General features: G+C 37.9%; 1 protein-coding gene across 8 annotated transcripts in view; it reads left to right on the forward strand.

Moving 5' to 3' along the window:
• TPK1 (thiamin pyrophosphokinase 1) overlaps positions 1 to 17406 on the forward strand; it is a 300067-nt gene that overhangs the window by 181301 nt on the left and 101360 nt on the right. For 6 of the 8 annotated variants that reach the window (XR_014952261.1, XR_014952250.1, XR_014952251.1 and 3 more), the window contains one exon: positions 14730 to 14876. The exons of 1 other annotated variant lie outside the window; for it this stretch is intronic. Coding sequence is in view for 3 of the 7 variants with exons in the window: in XM_077786372.2 (XP_077642498.2) it covers positions 14730 to 14876 (147 nt within the window). In the remaining 4 variants the exon portion in view is untranslated. One more of the 8 variants, XR_014952273.1, reaches the window with a different exon arrangement.

Consider the following 17406-nt stretch of genomic DNA (forward strand, 5'->3'; position numbering starts at 1 on the left):
AAAAATGTCAAGTGGTACGACAAGAGATTCTTGCAGCCATAGACCTAAAATTTTTGAGGAGAATGCAAATTTTTTCAGCGAAGAAAGCTGCCATTGAATTCTGTGGTGACTTGAGAGGTACACACAGCTGAGAAGAAAAGGAAGTCCAGGGTCTGAAACTTAGAAGTGGATAAAGAAGGGGTTCTTCATCTCCATTTGTATTTTTTACCTCAAGGACAAGCTTGCATGTCCCAAAGGGGAGTTATTTTCCTTCTGTAAAATGTCATAAAAGTTTTCCTTTTAGCAGAGAGTATTAACGGTGTGGAATATGTCTTCCTGGTGCCAGAGAAAATATATATTTGTCTCCAGTTTTGATTTTTTCACCACTCTATCTAAAGCACTTGTCAAAGAGGAATAAGACAAAGAGACACTACAAATTTGTTTTCCTGTGATTTATAGTTGAAGTTACAAAATAAGGAAAGTATCTCTTTAGTATGTTTAAAAAATTGATGCCTAAGTCATGCTGTGTTTGCTGCTATTTCTGGGTAGCAATATGTTAAACTGGGAAGTTAATTGCATTCAATATACACCATGGATTCACAATCCCACGAGGTAGTTTGTCTGGATGAAATTCAAGTGTGAGCAGCTGAGGTATTTAAAAAAGTTGTCCCTCCATTGGTCAGAGAATAAGTTAGCATTTACCTGTTATACTGAACGGATTAAAATTTCTGCTCTGATTTATCAGTCACTTCTATGGAAGTTCTATGTCATGGAGGTTTTTGAGCTCACTTGAGCATATGCAGGTGATACTTTTTCCAAAAGGAGTAGGTTGTGTAATTTGCTTTCCATGTCTCTGTACCTTTATCCTCCTCCTTTTCTTTCTTCCTGTTCATCCAAATAGCTTTTGAAGAAATAACTTTTGAATAGAGAAATAGCATATTGAAAGACAACTGTGTCAAACAGCTTTCTCGGAGGTCAGCTGAGTGAGAATGCAGCTGAGGTAGACACTCAGTGCCCTCTACTTGTAAAAAAGGAATCAAAAAAGGTTAGCTTAGATTTTTACTGGTAGTTAGTTTGATAAGAGCCTTAGAAATTTCTTTACCACAAGGAAATATGCAGCTAGATTTGACAGTCAGCTGAGATACAGATCTGGGAGAAAAAACACTTTGTTAGTTTTTGAATTCCTTGTTCAATAGAAAGAGCAGTAATTCTGCTGGAATAACGAGCCAAATTCACTCTTAGAATAGTTTCTGAATCCTCAGGGTAATTAATTTCTGATTTACATTGCATATTTTGGTTGCATAGCCAAGTCATGCAGAAAGCAGCATTGCAGTCATTTTGTGAGATCGAAGTCACCTAATTATATGTATTTATAATTACATACTGCAGTGAATTTTAGACAAAGCAGTACCCTTTATATGTGCAAGATAAAATCAGTCTTAATCTTCCCTTTCCACAGCCCTAATTAATTTGTGAATTACATTCTATTGGATGAGTGAAGCAATGAAGTACCACCAAGAGAATCTGACTCCTGAAGTTTCTTTCCAACCTAAAGGCTGTTAGATATTTTTCTTTCTCTTTCTGCATGACTGTGAGTATGCATGCACATACATACATGTGCAAGTACGTACATAAATGCACACCTTTTATGTCAGTGTTCTTCCTGGCCCTAGCTGGTGCTTTTTAAATGTCTTAATAATTCTGTCTTTGTTGCTGCTCTGTGTGTTTTTCACAATGTTTGTGGTCTATTAGGTGTGCACACTTTGCTTTACTGCTTTAATCACTATTTTTTTTCATTCTCTAGTTATGTGAGTACTTTTCTTTCTTCTTTACAAGACATTCAAATAAACTTATTTCTGTCTGGTACAACTTCCTGTTCTTAATTTTCTCTCATCTTAACATCAGCTATTTCAAGAAACCAACTGAACAGGCAAAATGATAGGCAAGCTTACAATATATCTTATTTAGGGACCACCAGATCTTGCATTAGAAGTGTATGCTATTATCTTTGATTGGCAGATTGGAAAGCAGAAGTACAAAAGCAATTTGTCCACAGCCTACCGGCATGCCAGTGGTATAGTTGGGAAAGATGCTCCAATTCCCAATATTCATCAAATGCTCTTTCAATAACAGCATCTCTGGTCTCAGCTTGTAGCAGCTCATGCCAGTGAGAACTGAAAGTGTGTTTATCAATTTTGCAGCTCCGAGAAGAATACTCATAATATAAAGATAGATTTAAGCCATTATCTTTATCTCGGAGTTGCAAACTGTACTTTCCTTAACTGCTTCATCTAAAATACCACTTAGTCTTAAAACTAAGCTCTGGGACTTTTCATTTAGCTTTATTATCTTTTCTGCTTAAAAAAAGTTAAAGCAGCTCATTTGGTTATATGGGCTGAAGATATAAAAAATTAGTTTTATTGAAACCTACATGCCTTTTAGTGGTTTAATGTTAGTGTGTTTAAATTGATAAAAGCACCAGTGTCAGTATGAAAAAGGGAAAACATCCAAACCAACTCTTCCTAAAGACCCTTGGCAATAAAGGGATACTCTACTAACATTTCCATTTTAGAATTACACTTCAGACGTTCAATCAGTCAGCAGTCTAGGGTATTAATTCTTTTAAGTGAATGCAAGCCTTCTTCCCTTTATGCTTTTAAAAAAGTATCAAATCAGTCTATTTTCTTTTATGTTGAGCAAGGCTAAACAAGTTAGTGAAGTCCTGTGTTTATAAAGTGCCAAAGAGAAGACAGTGATGTTCATATATCACCTTGAGCTGTGCAGTGTTCAAACAGCTTACTTAGCCCTCTCTGGTTTGTCTTCATATGAGAAAAAAAGGCCCTGAAGGAAAACCCAAAGTACCCTAAAACAAAAATCAGAAGATACTTTAAAAGAGTAATTTTTTACATCAAGACCCACAGACAAAGTGTATAATTATTGCAAATACTGGGCTCTATTTGGTTTAGTTTTGGTTTTGGCTATCAGTTGAGGTTATTCCTGATGATGTGGCTTTTTTTAGCAGCAAATAGATCAGTTTTTATTTCCTGACTAAATCATCATTTTGCTGCTCGTGTTGGTAGTTGGTAATTTCAAGGTGGAACACAACTTGTTTTCATTTCTGAAGACTTCTGAGTATCCAGAATAGTAGTGGGAATGGCTCTTAAAGCAAAGTCTAAGAATGAGGATAGTCTGTTACCAGGATTTGAGAATGGGGAAGTTACAACAATACCAAAACTGGGGGGAGAGGCATACTGGAAAATCCCAAAGTTGACATGGAGCTGAAATGTGAAGCTTTTATAAGAATCACTGAATGGTTTCAGTTAGAAGGGACCTTAAGGATCATTTAGTTCCAACCCACAGCCACAGGCCAGGACACCTTCAGCTAGACCAGACTGCTCAGGGCCCCATCCAGCCTGGCCTGGAACACTTCCAAGGATGGGGCATCAATAACTTCTTCCTGGAACCAGTTCTAGTGCCTCACCACTGGACCTGAAGGACAATAAGGACCATAAGGACACTGAAGCTTGTGGATTTAGTACCAAATTCTATATAGAAGGAAAGGCTGAGAATAAACCTCTTCTGTTTTGGTGGCACTACTGAGTTTTTTTTCTTAATGCTCCACAGGAGAATAAAAATGCAAATGAGACATATTTTAGGGGAAGTTAAATATGTGTAATGAAAAGGTTCTTATTCTGTCAAGTGCTGCATCAAAAGATTTTTCATGAGTTATTAATAGTAATCTTCTTCATAAACCTTTCCTGTCCAAAAGAAACAAATGAATCTGAAGTGTTTCCTGTTAATTCCATTTCTTAAATGTAGAATTTCATAATACTTTTCAGCAGGAGTAAATCCCTCCTCTAGGGTGTCAGACATATCCTTGAAGACTATTTTAACTCTTAAGGTCTGAGTCTACCTTCAAGGAATGCAGTATCTAATCCATCTTTCCCACTACTAAATTATTTTAATGCTTCCTATTGTAAACATATGGCAAAATGCATTTCTTGTAATACAGGATATCAGAACTTGTCAGTTCCCAAAGAAAAATGCTAATATCATGTAAGGTGTATTCCTGTTCCACTATAGCTGTGAGCATCAAGACACACTGGGTATCTTTGCCTTCAAATAATTTTATGCAGTATGGATGCCTGCAAGTGCAGACACAGTGCATCACATACCAAGAAATTTTCTTTACATAACCCTTGTATGCTCTCCTGGGGTTTGTATTGGACCTATGATGATAATTTTTGTAAGACACAGACAGGGTAGGGTTTCTGGAGAATGCATTGATTTCAGTTTCTTTGTTTAAAAAAGTTAAATCCCATATCAAGGTTTGGGGAGAGGAAGAACAAGGGGTAAAATACTGCTTATTTAGGCAGTTCAAGGGATTCAAGAGATCAAGGATGTGCTCATTAACCAGACTGCAGAAGCTAATGAGGAAGCTAGCAATTGTTCTCTCAACTTAGTTAAAGGCTAAATATATTTGAAACAAAAATCATGTGGTTCCCTTTGCAACCATCAGTTTTGCTCTGTTTGTAAGTTTCCCATAGGAGATGTGATTCTCCTCCCGCTTTCAGCCTCTTCTGCTTTGCAGGAGCACGACTTCCCTGAGAGCAGCTATTGCTGATGTGATTGCCTTTATGCTGGAACAGTGGTCGGGCTACAAGGACATATCATTATCCTCAAAAGACTGTCATACTTGCATTGGCACAGTCTTGGACATGGATATTGTAGTGGGAGATCTTGAACAGCCTTATCTTTTGACATGAGAAATTTTTTTGCAATTCAAAGACTGAGACCTCAGTTTGTTGCCTGAGATTTCATAAATAACTTGGGTTTGGGTTTTTCGCTTGACATATGAATATTGTGATGTTATGAAATCTCCCATAAGTTGCAACTGTTTTTATTAGATTTTGTTTAGTTAATGGAATGTAAGTTTATTGTTAAGCATATCAAGAAATTTGAGCTAGTGTGATAAATTTTAACTGCAAATTATAATAGAGCATTTTTTATAACTCACAGTGGTTTCTTCTTACTAAATTGAGATGCCTGTCAAGAATGACAGGTGTTTTGGCTGCTGTAGAGAGAGTTTCATAAAAACTTCTAGCAGTTTTCTACATTACTGAGTGTAAGAAACACTGGCTTTAGAGGGCACACTTTGATAAATTCATGAGCTGCAGTGATCTGGTCCTTAAAGCAGAGGGTGAATCAGTCAACAGATTAGCTTCTCCTGTGGCTTCTTTTTTTATTCTATTCAAATAAACTTATTTAACCTAAGTAATGTATATAAGAATGCTTCCTTACTGGTTTTGGATTATTTAGGGTTTTTTCCCATGACATATTCTATCTTTTTGCAATATTGTATAGCCTTTGAATAGCCAGGAGAAGTTAATCTCTTCCTTTCCTTATCTAGAAGTATTGGGGCAGAGGGCAGAGGAAGGTATTAAGACCATAGGAAAGCAAAAGTCTGTGACTGATGCTACACAGAAATGTTTTAGCCTATAGTCCTGAGGACTCATTGTTTTCTGCAATCCTTTGGCTTTTCCTGACATTTAACTCTGCACGTCTTTGCTGATACCAATGCTGATACCAATGCTGTTCAAGAAGGGGCAGAGGACTGTAGAGTAATTTAACTCTTAACAAATATTGAGAAAATGAGCCAGACTGATAACATATGAAAGGCCCCTACAGTATTACCACAGTAAAAAAAGGCAGTAGCAAAAGCTCAATAAAAGTAGGGACTGAAGGGTCTTCATAGCAGAACTGCCCTGGCAGCAAATCAGGATTTGCTAGTTCTGGTGCTCGTGCTATTCCTTATTAAATCACCTACCTTTTATTTTGCCACTGACAAGGGATGGTCTCTTCAACTTGACTAAGAAGAACCCATCGAGTTTCCTTTTTAAAGAACTGAACAACTAAGTACTGAACAATTAAAGCTCAATATTTTCTGCAAATTAAATCTGAACATAAAATGTTTACAGCTTCACAAGCGCCTCCAGTTTAAGAAATCATGCTTCATTTCTTTTAAAGTGTGTGGCTAAATTTATGCAGTCTAGAGGACAGTGTAGAAAAATAAAATTAATTCTGTAATTACTCAGGCTATGTTTAACTTACCTGCTATAAATATTGAAACTACACTGACGAGGAAAATTGACATCTAGATCGTAATGTACTTCCTTCAGTATAAAAATATGTCCAGCTTCTTTGAAATTAATGTATAAATCCAAGACTTCTCTCTGCAAGTCTGCATTCCCTAGAAAAAAAAAAGCCATTGTGTACTGCCGAGGTATTCAGTAAAATCACTCAAAAGAGGAACCATTGGGGCCTGAGAGACACAGGAAAAGATTTCCATCTTTAGTTTCAAGTTTTCTATTTGTCTCTAGAGTATAATAGGACAGGTTATTATCCCCTTGTTCATCATGAAGATTAATGTTCAGACCAGCTGAAAATATTACTCTTCTGTTGGGACCTATTGGGAGATCTTCAGACCTGTGTGAACCCGAGTTTAAACATTTTAAATAGCAGAGCTAACGTCCTGCACTAGCTGGAGACAAGTGCCTCAGGCTGTTATGTCCTCTGTAATGCTGCTGCAGGAGAGTGAAGGTCCTCCAAAGCTCTGCCTTATTTGGGATGTCTTTTATGCAGAATTCACTGCTAGATGTTACAGTGGGAAAGTGCCCGAGTTAAAAAAAATTTATGTGTGTGTATATATATACATATATGTACTGGAAATTTAGATTCTTTAAGTTTCTGTACTTTGTATGGAAGGCTTCCCCTTAAAATTCTATGATTCTTTCCTTAAAATTTGACACCTAAAATTAATATGACAAAATTGAAAACAAAACCAGGCAGAAAGCTATTTTTAAAGAAAAGACACACCTGGTCTAAAAAGTCACAGGCAAAGGTCTCAACTCTCAATAGTGCTGAAGTCAGTGTCCCCTGTTCATGGGGATGTGTCTGTGGGCAGCTGGCAGCTGTTCATGTGGATGCCTCTGGCCACAGAAATCCTACCCCGTTGCCTGACCACATCATGGGTTTGTTTAGCTTCCTCTGTGGGCTTTCCACAAAGGGTCCTGGACCAGCATCTGAACAGGAACTGAAACAGAACCACATGAAGTTGTGGTGGGAAAGGAGATGCACGTCTTCTCTTCATCTCAAGCTTCTAGAGAAACGTGCATAGTCAGGTTTGTGTGCCCAGGTGCTGGTGGAGCACATGGTGTCCATGAAGAGAGGCACAGCTGAGCCCCTCAGTCCAGGCAGGGAGGGAGGGGTGAGGGGAAAAGGGGGACAGAACAGCTGTGTCAGCACCAATGGGAGAGCAGAAGGAAGGGCTCCAGCCTCCAGATTCCCCTGGAGAACCCTGGGCACAGCAGCTGGATCTCTCCCGAGGCAGATGCAGCCTGTGCAGAGGAGCCCATGCTGGAGCAGGTGTCCACCCATGGGACACCACAGTGGAGCAGATATCTGTGCTGCAGGCAGTGGAGATGTGCCAGAGCAGGAGGATGTGCCCTGAAGGAAGCTGCAGGCTGGGAAGATGAGACCTCGCAGAAGCAGGCTCCTGGAAGGAGCCACAGGATGTGGTGGACCCATGGTGGAAGAGTTTGTTCCTAAAGTGCTGAATTCTGTGGAGAGAACCCCAGACTGTAGCAGAATATGATAAGGAAAGAGCATCAGAGAGGAGCTGGTATGAACTGACCACAGTACCCTGTTTCCCTGTGCCACTCAGGGGAATGGTGAGATAGAGGAGTGAGGAATGAAGAAGTGAAATTGCGCCTGTAAAACAGATGGGTGATGGAAAGGTGGGTTTTGTTTTTATTTTTTTTCCTCTCTAACTTGATTTTTAATTGGCAGTAAATTAAATTAATTTTCCCTAAATGAAGTCTGGTTTGCCTGTGATGGTAATTGATAATTAACAATTTCCCTGTCCTTGTCCTGACCCATGAGCTTTCTCATCTCATTTTCTCCCCCTGCCCTGTTGAGGAGAGGCAGTGAGAGAGGGTGAGTGACTGCCTGGCAGATTAATGCCCCACAGAACTGCAGGGGAAATCAAAGGGAAGTTGTCAGGGTTCACGGAGGTGTGCAAGGTGCACACGCTCTCACTGATACAGGATGTAGGTCATGTTTGTGGGCCAGCAGGCAGAACTTCCAGCGCCTGATCCATCAAGTCCTGAGTAGCCAGAGACCTTCCTGTACAAGACTGCCAAGCAGGCTGCAGCAGGAGCCACAGTCCAGGGCAAGGCTCCCTGGTTTGGATCATGATCTGTATCCTCTAGGGGAAGAATAGATGCTTTGAAGAGAGACTCTTTGCAACAAAAAGCCTCTTCCCTGTGCAGTGTCCTTCCTGCCCGCTGACCCTGCAGGACTGGGTTAACCTGCAGCACTGGCTCTTGTTGAGGGGTGTGGGATCCACACGGGATAAGGCATCAGTGCAGGGGTTGGGGGCCCTGCTGGCTGAGAAACATCGGGCTCTGCTTGTGTTGCCCTGCTGATCTTGTGACAACATGGAAATGTTTTGCAGGGACGGGGAGAAAGGCTACTGCGGGAAAGACTGACAGCCAGAGTTAAGAGAAATGTGGGATACAGAGCTTGCAATTAACAGATTCTCTTGAAATTTTTTTCCTTCTTTGAATTGTTCATTGATGAGAGTTTGTAGTTATTTTCTTATTTTGACTCCTGAAGGCAGGATTTGGAATTATTAAAATCACAGCATGTGCCAAACACAGCTTCTGGCACTGGAATCAAGTGGATATTAGATCACTGAAGATATTTGCTGGGCCATTTTAATATAATCTTCTAAAGACCTTTTGCATTGCACTTCATATAAACCCAGTACTTCCTTTCTTAGGGATATGACAGTTTAGTTATTGATTTCACACTTCCATGGTGGTGATACTACAGTGCACATTGTGGATTACAGTAGTTCAGTTATGGGAAGAGAACGGTTAGCTTATGAATGTTTTTTCATACTGTTTTAAAAGAAGAGAAGATTTTATGATTTTACAGAAGACAAGTGATTGATAGTCCTGGAATCCTTGTTAATTCGCAAAATAAATGTGTCTGGATCAAAACTAGCACACATTTTACTTCAGAGCATTAGTAAACAAATTGCTTGAAGATTTGTAGTGCTTTTACCTACTCAGAACAGCATGATGACAGTCAGGAGTACAGACAAACCCTTCACCCAGAAAATCTTAGGCAATAAAGAATTCCAGTGACCCTTATCTCACACACAGAAAGAATTGTAAAGCTTTGCTCCAGTTGACCAGCAGTAGCAGAGAAGGAGTTGTTGGTGCCCCTTCTCTACCACAGGAACAGCGAGCATTTTTTGAACAAGGTCATACACAAATATTCAGGACAAAAGCAGGAAGTCAAATTCAGATTGCTTGGGATCCAGCAGTGCACAAAGATTTTGTCAATTCAGTTTCTTTAAGTAATAAAGTCAATGGTCATGAAGTTCATGTTTTTGTTATATATACTCTCAGACATTCCATATACCTGCAAAAGAGGGCAAAGCCAAAGGTTCATTTTTTTAAAATAGTTATTCAAGCAGAGATGTAAACACAAATCAATAATAAAACCAATTTTAAAATATTTCCAGTGACTCAAGTTGGGTGAACAAGTATGTTTCTGTATTTAGAGATTATCTTTCTCATTTCCATTTTACCATCATATGTTTCTTGCTTTAAGCAGGCAAATGCAATCTCTTTGCATACTTATTATGTCATTAACAGAGAGAATTAACATCTTATTTGAAATAAAAAGCATTACCAATAGAGAAAACACTTGGGTGAAACTGTAAGAAAATGAAGATAAAAAGGAAGAAATGCTTTGTGAGGGAGCTGGAACAATATAATATATAGATTAGTGGAGTCAGTGGGGTGAGGATGAAGCTGATTGAAGGTTATCATCTCAGGTACACAAACAGGATGGCAGTCTTTGACTGAGAGCTCTTGTTCCCAAAAGAGTCACATGGCTGAAGCAACAAGAAAATTCTGGCTAAAATAAAGAGGATTCTACCTGAGCAAAGTTCAGATGCTGCTGTGTGGTTCAGCATCTAATTTCTACAGACACTAATGTCATACCTTTTCTGTAAAACACTGAGCTAGGGAGCCAGTATAATCAACTCAACTGGACCATATCTTGCTACATATTTAACATTGGATTGTGGGATTTTAGTAGTCCATTAAATTTACATTGAAATTTTGAGAACAATATAAAAAATTACTTATTTGGCCAGTACAGGAGCTCTGGCACAGCTATGGGCAAATGCGTTAAAATCTACTCTGTCCCATTTGTTATCAAGGGAAGTGCTTGGTGTGTTTTAAAGTCTTTGGTATTAAAGCTGATGCAATGACCAGAAAATAATTTAAACCACATCCTGAACTGACAAATTGCCTTATGAAGAAAAAAATGCTTTTCTTGTAAACTGCTCAAAATTGATAAAATGACAAACCAATAAAGCAAACCAATAAAGCAATAAATACCATTCACATAACTACTTAATTGCTTGCTTTTCAACATGAGATACTTATATATATGTATATATATATATATATATATATATTTAAGCATATAATAAACTTCCAACACGCTATGCATATTAGTACAATAATTTTGTTGTCTATGTCATATTCCTTTAAAAATTAAATTAAAGGAATGATCTTATGAATTCTAGAAAATTAAGAAAGGCTGTGGAGATGAAAGGATTTCAGTGAAGTGAGAAGGTGCTAAAAACCCACTATTTTCCAATCAGATATCTAACTGTAATTGGCATACTAATATCTTGGATATTAGCTATGGATGGTCTCCATAATCTCAGAGGAGGGGGAGGTTTAGTCATAACTCCAGAACTTTTACATGGTCTTAATTACTCTTGCCTTCCTTTTTTCCTTTAGGGGAGCCCTTTGCAGTTCTTTCAGTGCTGCTGGTTGTTGTTAGTAAATTTGTTTCCTTTCATCTACCTACCTCCTTGAGACTTAGACAATGTTGTCTGGCTAAAAGTGAACTCATAGGGAAGAAAGTCCTTTGAGTTTTCTGGCCTCTCCCTGGGGAGAGGATTTCTTATCAGAGATAATGAGCATGGTTTTGAAAAGAGTGGGCATAATTTGCTGTCAGTTTGAGCATTGGACTTCACTTTTATATGTCATGGCACTGCTGACATTGCAAAGTTAGGTAGTGCTCTCCTTTCACCCACTTCAGGTAGTTCCAAGCTTCCTGTGTCCTTAAATGCGTGTTCCTCGGTCATAAAGTGAAAATCTTCTTTGTATTTAACCCATTTATGATAGAAAGAGGAATGTCAGCTGGGCCAGCTTTCACAGTGTTTAATTTAGCAAGCCTGCAAAGAGTTTACAGCAGGCTGTCCATTTCAGTAGTCTCTGTGAGAGTGGAAGCAGGAACCTGAGCAACTTCATTCTGATGTGGTGAGAGCCTCAGCTCTACTTGGTTGCAGCAGCCTCTGAATTACAGTTTGAGGGAGAACAAAAAAATACGTCCCTGAATTGCCAGCACAAAGTCTTACTCTATGCTTTCCTTCTCCTTTTAACTACCCTGCTCTTTGATAGTGACTTCTAAAACTTTCTCAAGACATACTAACATATGGGTGTATCTTTTAAAGATGACTGGATCCTACCCTTAGATCTTCAACGATTTCTAAGTTAAAGCTTTATAGCCTTTAAGGATACTGTGTATTTAATTCAGGTTATAGATAGCCCAAGAGTATGTGCCTGCAATGATATAAGCTGTTCTCTATAGTTATTTATGATTTTATGTCTTTTCTCAGGAAATGAATGACACAGTGTGAAAACAAATTGTGAAGGGGACTGGTGATGGGACATTTAAGTGAAACATGGACATTTCAATTGAAGTACAGTGTGTTAGTCAAATGTTGCCTGCTGGGCTCATTAGTAGTAACTGGATTAATTCTGTGGCCTGTGGTATGCAGGAAATCATAGTGCAAAAACGAATGGCCTTTCTTCTCTGTAGTGTGGGAATATCTAAATGTACCAGTCCTTGGGTATTCACTTTGTTCTTTGTCACTCTAGGTTCTAGAATAACACAGAGTTGTGTACATGCTTTCATGGCACATCAATTTTCTTAAGTTCTTGGCAGAGTGACAGGAGCAGTGATTGCAGGGAAGGAACTGATTGTTTTGTTAGTTTGGGTTTTTGTGTTGTGTTTTTTAGGTTGTTTTTCTTTTTTTAACAGAGGTGATAGCTTTAGGATGAAAAGGTTCTTGAGGTTTTGGTTGCACCTAGCCTTTTTATTTGTTTTTTTTTTTTTTTTAATAAATAAAGTGTGAATGCCTAAACCTTCAAATAAAGGCTCTAAAAGTCCTACAATGTCTGGATGCCTGTCACTTCTGCCAAGATTATCCAGTGAAAGGTGGTACTGTAAACTGTCACAGAAGTGCAGAATTTTAGTTTTTCTCTCTGTCTGTTCCTCTCATACTGCAGCTGGGTTTGTTTGCATAACTGCCACATGCTTGTGTTTTTCATTTTCACAATCCATGCAAACCCTAAATAATGGATACATTCCTTTTTCAGATATCTTTATTATCCTTCTCCCAACACAACTCAGCCCCATACCCTGGTTTATGAATGCCTTTTCAGGATGCCTACTCCATGCTATATTGGTTTTATTTTCTTCCTTTTTGGTAACCAATCTACAAGACTGCACTGTTCCAACTGAATAAGGAGTATTCTGTAATTCTGTATTACTTGAAAATATAAGAAGTGGGGGGTTTTCTGCATTTTTCTTCAACTTTGCAGTTCTGTGCACTTCATCATTTGAGCTAGGTACTGTACTTCATGGGAAGCACACATGTGAGAATAACAAGGGTTTATGAGGGAAGGAAGACGCATTTAGAATGTTATTGCATCTTTTCAATTCCAAGTCAAAGGAATTCTGTATTTCCTTCATTCTTACCTTTTATATTGGTACCAATCATCAAAGCCAAAACAAACAAGTTTTGGTGAGACATATATAAACCAAGAAACTATACAGTAGTTGCTTGGTTTCTTGAAGATTAATCTAGGCTAATATTCAGTCCCATTGCTTAGAAGGAAAAAAAACATACATGTGGATGCTGATCCTTTGTCAAGCCTCCTTAATTTCAGTGTGGTTCCAGGTTAGTAAGTCTGATTTTCTCCATGGCCTCTCTTGGGGAAGGAGAGGAGCATTTTAGTGCTGGCTGTCTCGTGGTGGGTGTTGGTGGGTCTGAGTAGTAGTATAATTTTCAGAGAATCAAGCCACCCTTTTAACTCACAGTCATCACCAGTCAAACAAAAGCAGTTTGTTTCTAAAGTGGAATCAATAAAAGGGAAAATATATTATGGTATTATGGCTCAGCTGGGAACACATGCTTTTTACCTTTTGCTATTTTGTCTTCTGTTTAAGGATTGGTTTTCTTACTATTCGTATTCTCTTGGTTGTACATTTGGTCTGTGTGATCTGTAATCTGCACAGAAAATACATGCTGTCAGCAGTACAAGGATAGTTTTTTTTTGTTTCAGGGTTTGCTGCTAGTGTAATGTGTTATATTGATCCACTCTGGCCTCTGAAGAATTTTCCAGGTGGTAGTGAGAAAAATGGTATATCTCTTCAAGACTTTAATTTTCATGCAAAATATTCAACAGAATCATAAAGCCCTAGACCTGGTAATAAAAATAGAAGCTGATACTATTAATACATCATTCCAGATACATAGAGCACCATTATGTGGCTCTTGGGTTGAGTAAAATTTCATGTAATCACAGAAACCATAGACTTAAGAGCTGTAAAGTTGGAAACTTAACCAGATGGCTGTTGGCAAAGCAACTTCTAAAGACTTCAGAGCTGCAATATCTTAGGGCCCTAGATGTGACTTAGCATTAGCTTTTTAAAATACAATTACTGAACATAACTGATTCACATTATGGAAGTAATAATAATAATAATACTTTGCACTCAGCGACCTTTTATTTAAGGACCCAAAAGCTCTTAACCAAGACTTTTGAATATTCCTTTTCTGCTTATAGGAAATAAAGTGTTCAGAGTCTGGAACACCTGTGTGAGAGAATTGAGCCAGAACAGTCCAACTCCATGCATATTGTAAGCAGTCAGTGTTTTCTGTGTGACTGGGACTGGAGAATGCTCCTGTGGCTGTCTGTCCCTGACAGCTGGGAGGTGATATCCTAGTCCCTTGGGGCAGAACCTTCTATATGGTAGTACTTTTAATCTTGAGTAAGGCCAGCCTTTGAGTGGTATTGCTTGTACATTGGTATGGTAGGAGTGAGAATGAGACATAATGGCTTAACCTTTATTTGCTCTGTGAACTGTGATTATAATAATGAAATGATGCAAAGAACTGGGGATTCTGTGGCCCAGATATACCACGCTTATCTAAGGAGCTTTCATGTGGAGTTATATATCCTAGACTATATATTCAGGACAGACAGGTTAGTACCTTCAAAGACTGGTCTTTTAGGTAATAGGTATTATAAGTAATAGGCATGTTAGGGAGAATGGTTATGTCCTTTCAAAAAGTTCCACATGTTGGCCATGGATTTATGGTGCTTTAATACTCAGCTGAAAAATCACATCATGGTATTTATCTGTAATGGGAGTAAATAACTGTATTTGACATTTGTTTTTCTATAGTCAGTAGGTATTTTTTTCTATTTTTTTTTTCCTCAGACTGATTTTATTGTGGATTTTAAGGTCCAAAGATCATTCCTGAGAGTTTTCTTGGTGAGTCTTTTTGTTCTGTCTTTTAGGTCGATGTGATTGTGGCTTTGGGTGGACTTGGAGGACGCTTTGACCAAACAATGGCATCGGTGGAAACACTTTTTCTTGCAACAAATATCACTCCTTCTCCCGTGATAATTATCCAGGAGTGCTCACTGATTTACCTGCTTCAACCTGTAAGTGCTGTGAGAAGTTACTTTGTAATAAAGTGACCTTCCACCCACCCTGACACTATAGGTCTTATACCATTAAATGCTCACTTTATCAGTTGTGTTCTGTAGGGTCAGAGCTGAAATATAAAATACATTGCAGTCAGGTGGACAGCAAATGAAGGGCTCTGAATTCCTCCTCTGGAAAAGATTGCATTTAATTTGCTCATGATAAATTTGTTTAAAAGGGGAGAAACAAGAAAACCAGAAAATAAGAAAACTGAATTGGGTAAATATAGACTATTGATTATAGATTGGAAAAAAAAATAGTTAACCTTTTAAAATAGATTCCAGTATGTCTAAATTTAGCACACACCCCTTTTTCATGTTAAGTAGCAATATGGATGTCTTCCACAAGATGAACAAAGAAATTATGTGAGAGGATGTTGTGAGGGAGTACCTGACATACACATAAGGCAGAATTCCTATGCAGTCTGAATGGCACAGTTCATTATGATGGGAATCCATCTGGTATCAATGAGGGAATTTATTTAAGATGTGTTATTTCTGTGGTTTTTCAGATCTGTTATTGCATTTATTGATTCGTAAAACAACATACACAAAATATCTTGCTAATCTTCTGCTTCTGAGATTTAAATTAAAGGCGAAGCTAAACATCAAACACTGTTCTTTAACATGGATTCATTTATTTTTTTGAAAATATGTTTTCTCCTTGGCAAGATTTCTAAAAGCTTACCTAACTTTTCCAGTTTCTGTTGGAAAGCTGATTCTATTAAAATAAATAACATTCACAGATAAATTTGACACAGCCTTGCACCAGATGTGCTTCAGTGTAATTTGAGAAAAGCATTAATGAAGTTCTATGAGAGTATAGATTTAAAGCCACAGGGTCAGGTGCTGTATTAACAATTTGAAGCACTTTGTCTGCAAGAAAGGTAGTAGGCACAGGAGCTCTTTTGCCACTATGCTGAGGAATTACTCTGATGATTAGTTGCACAGCTAAATAGATGGAGGTAGCAGAGTGAGCGGGAAAGAGAAATAAAGGAGAACTGTGGTAAAAATCTAAAAGTCAGGAGTAACTTGTTGGTAATTGATCTGTGAGTGCAGTACTTCACTGACAACTGTAAGTTTCCTTTAGGGTATTTCTAAGAACATGTTGAAGAGCTGAAATAAAGTGGACAGTTTCCAGTTTAAAGTACAAAACTCTTGCTAAGACTGGAAAGATTTATAATTATTTTTATTCATCTTTTCCATAAGTGGCTTTAAAATGCAATGCCTAAGGTTGCTTTCATGAGTCTTCCATGAATAATTAAAGCCTTTACAACTTTACAACTTGAAAAAACCAACATGATCTGTGCATTTAAAATAGAAATGGGAGGTTGCTAATTGGTTTTTCTTCTGGAAACTTCTTTGTTCTATTTTTAATAATGCCATACAAAAAGCTTTTAATTTTTTTTTTTTTTTTGATGGACAAAGTTCCACAGGAAACTTCAGGCTGTTTCTAGCATACAGAAATAAGGGACAGCTATAGGAGCAGGCCATTTAAACAACCTTAGTGTTAACTTTGACAAAAAATTGCTTTTCATTGTTGGTTTAAGCTTGTCATTGTCGACATCTTCACTCAACTGTTGTGGGTAATAACAGATAATATTATTCCTGCATAGTTTTTTTTGGTTTAAAGAGTGAGTAGTTTATAAACTGAGAGAAAGAAGGGTCCTAAGCTTGGAAGTACTCTCTCTCATTTTTTGTATTTGGGATTTGTTTGGGGGTTTTTTGGGTTTTTTTGGTTTTTTTTGTTTTGTTTTGTTTTGTTTTGTTTTGTTTTGTTTCTTTTGCAGGGGGGTGAGGTTTGGGGTTTTGGGTTTTTTTTTTTGGTTGGTTGGTTTTTGTTTTTTTTTTTAATGGAGTTCAGCTTGATATTTTTATCTTCCAAACAGCCACAATCATGACATTCTCTCTTTTCCCTCTCTTCCCTTTGTAATTTAAAATCAAGGTAGGAAGGAGTTTAACACAGTGGGAGACACACTGACTGTTCAAAATGCAAGTCTGGAAACTGTGCAATAAATGAAGCAAGGTTTTGAGATTCAAATGCTGATGCAAATGATAAAGTTGAGGGCATGTTGTTTTTTCTACAAATGTAGAACAGAAACATTTCTATAAATGTAGAAGAGAAACTTTTTCTCTTGGGAAGAAGAATCTGATCTTTATTGGATAAAATATATGAGCAAAGCATAATTATGGTTTTGTTTGCAAATAATGTTAGCCTTTGATTCAGTGTAGCAGGAGAGTGGTTCTATGTTGTGTGTACCTAGGCAGAATCTAAAGTATTTGGATACAGCACATAGACTGGTAATTCCTTGGGAGCCCTGGGAAGGATAACAAGGGTCATAACAAGTCAAGCTGCTGAATTTATAGTTACCACTGCAGAAACTAGGAGGAGGATGGTGTGAGTAGATATCTAAGGCCACCAAAAATCTATTAATTGTTTGAAAGAGAGAGATTTCACATTGTTACAATGTTGGTGTAGAAGGTTATG

Source organism: Lonchura striata, chromosome 2 (assembly GCF_050655825.1).
Source record: "Lonchura striata isolate lonStrDom1 chromosome 2, ASM5065582v1, whole genome shotgun sequence".
NCBI lineage: Eukaryota > Metazoa > Chordata > Aves > Passeriformes > Estrildidae > Lonchura > Lonchura striata.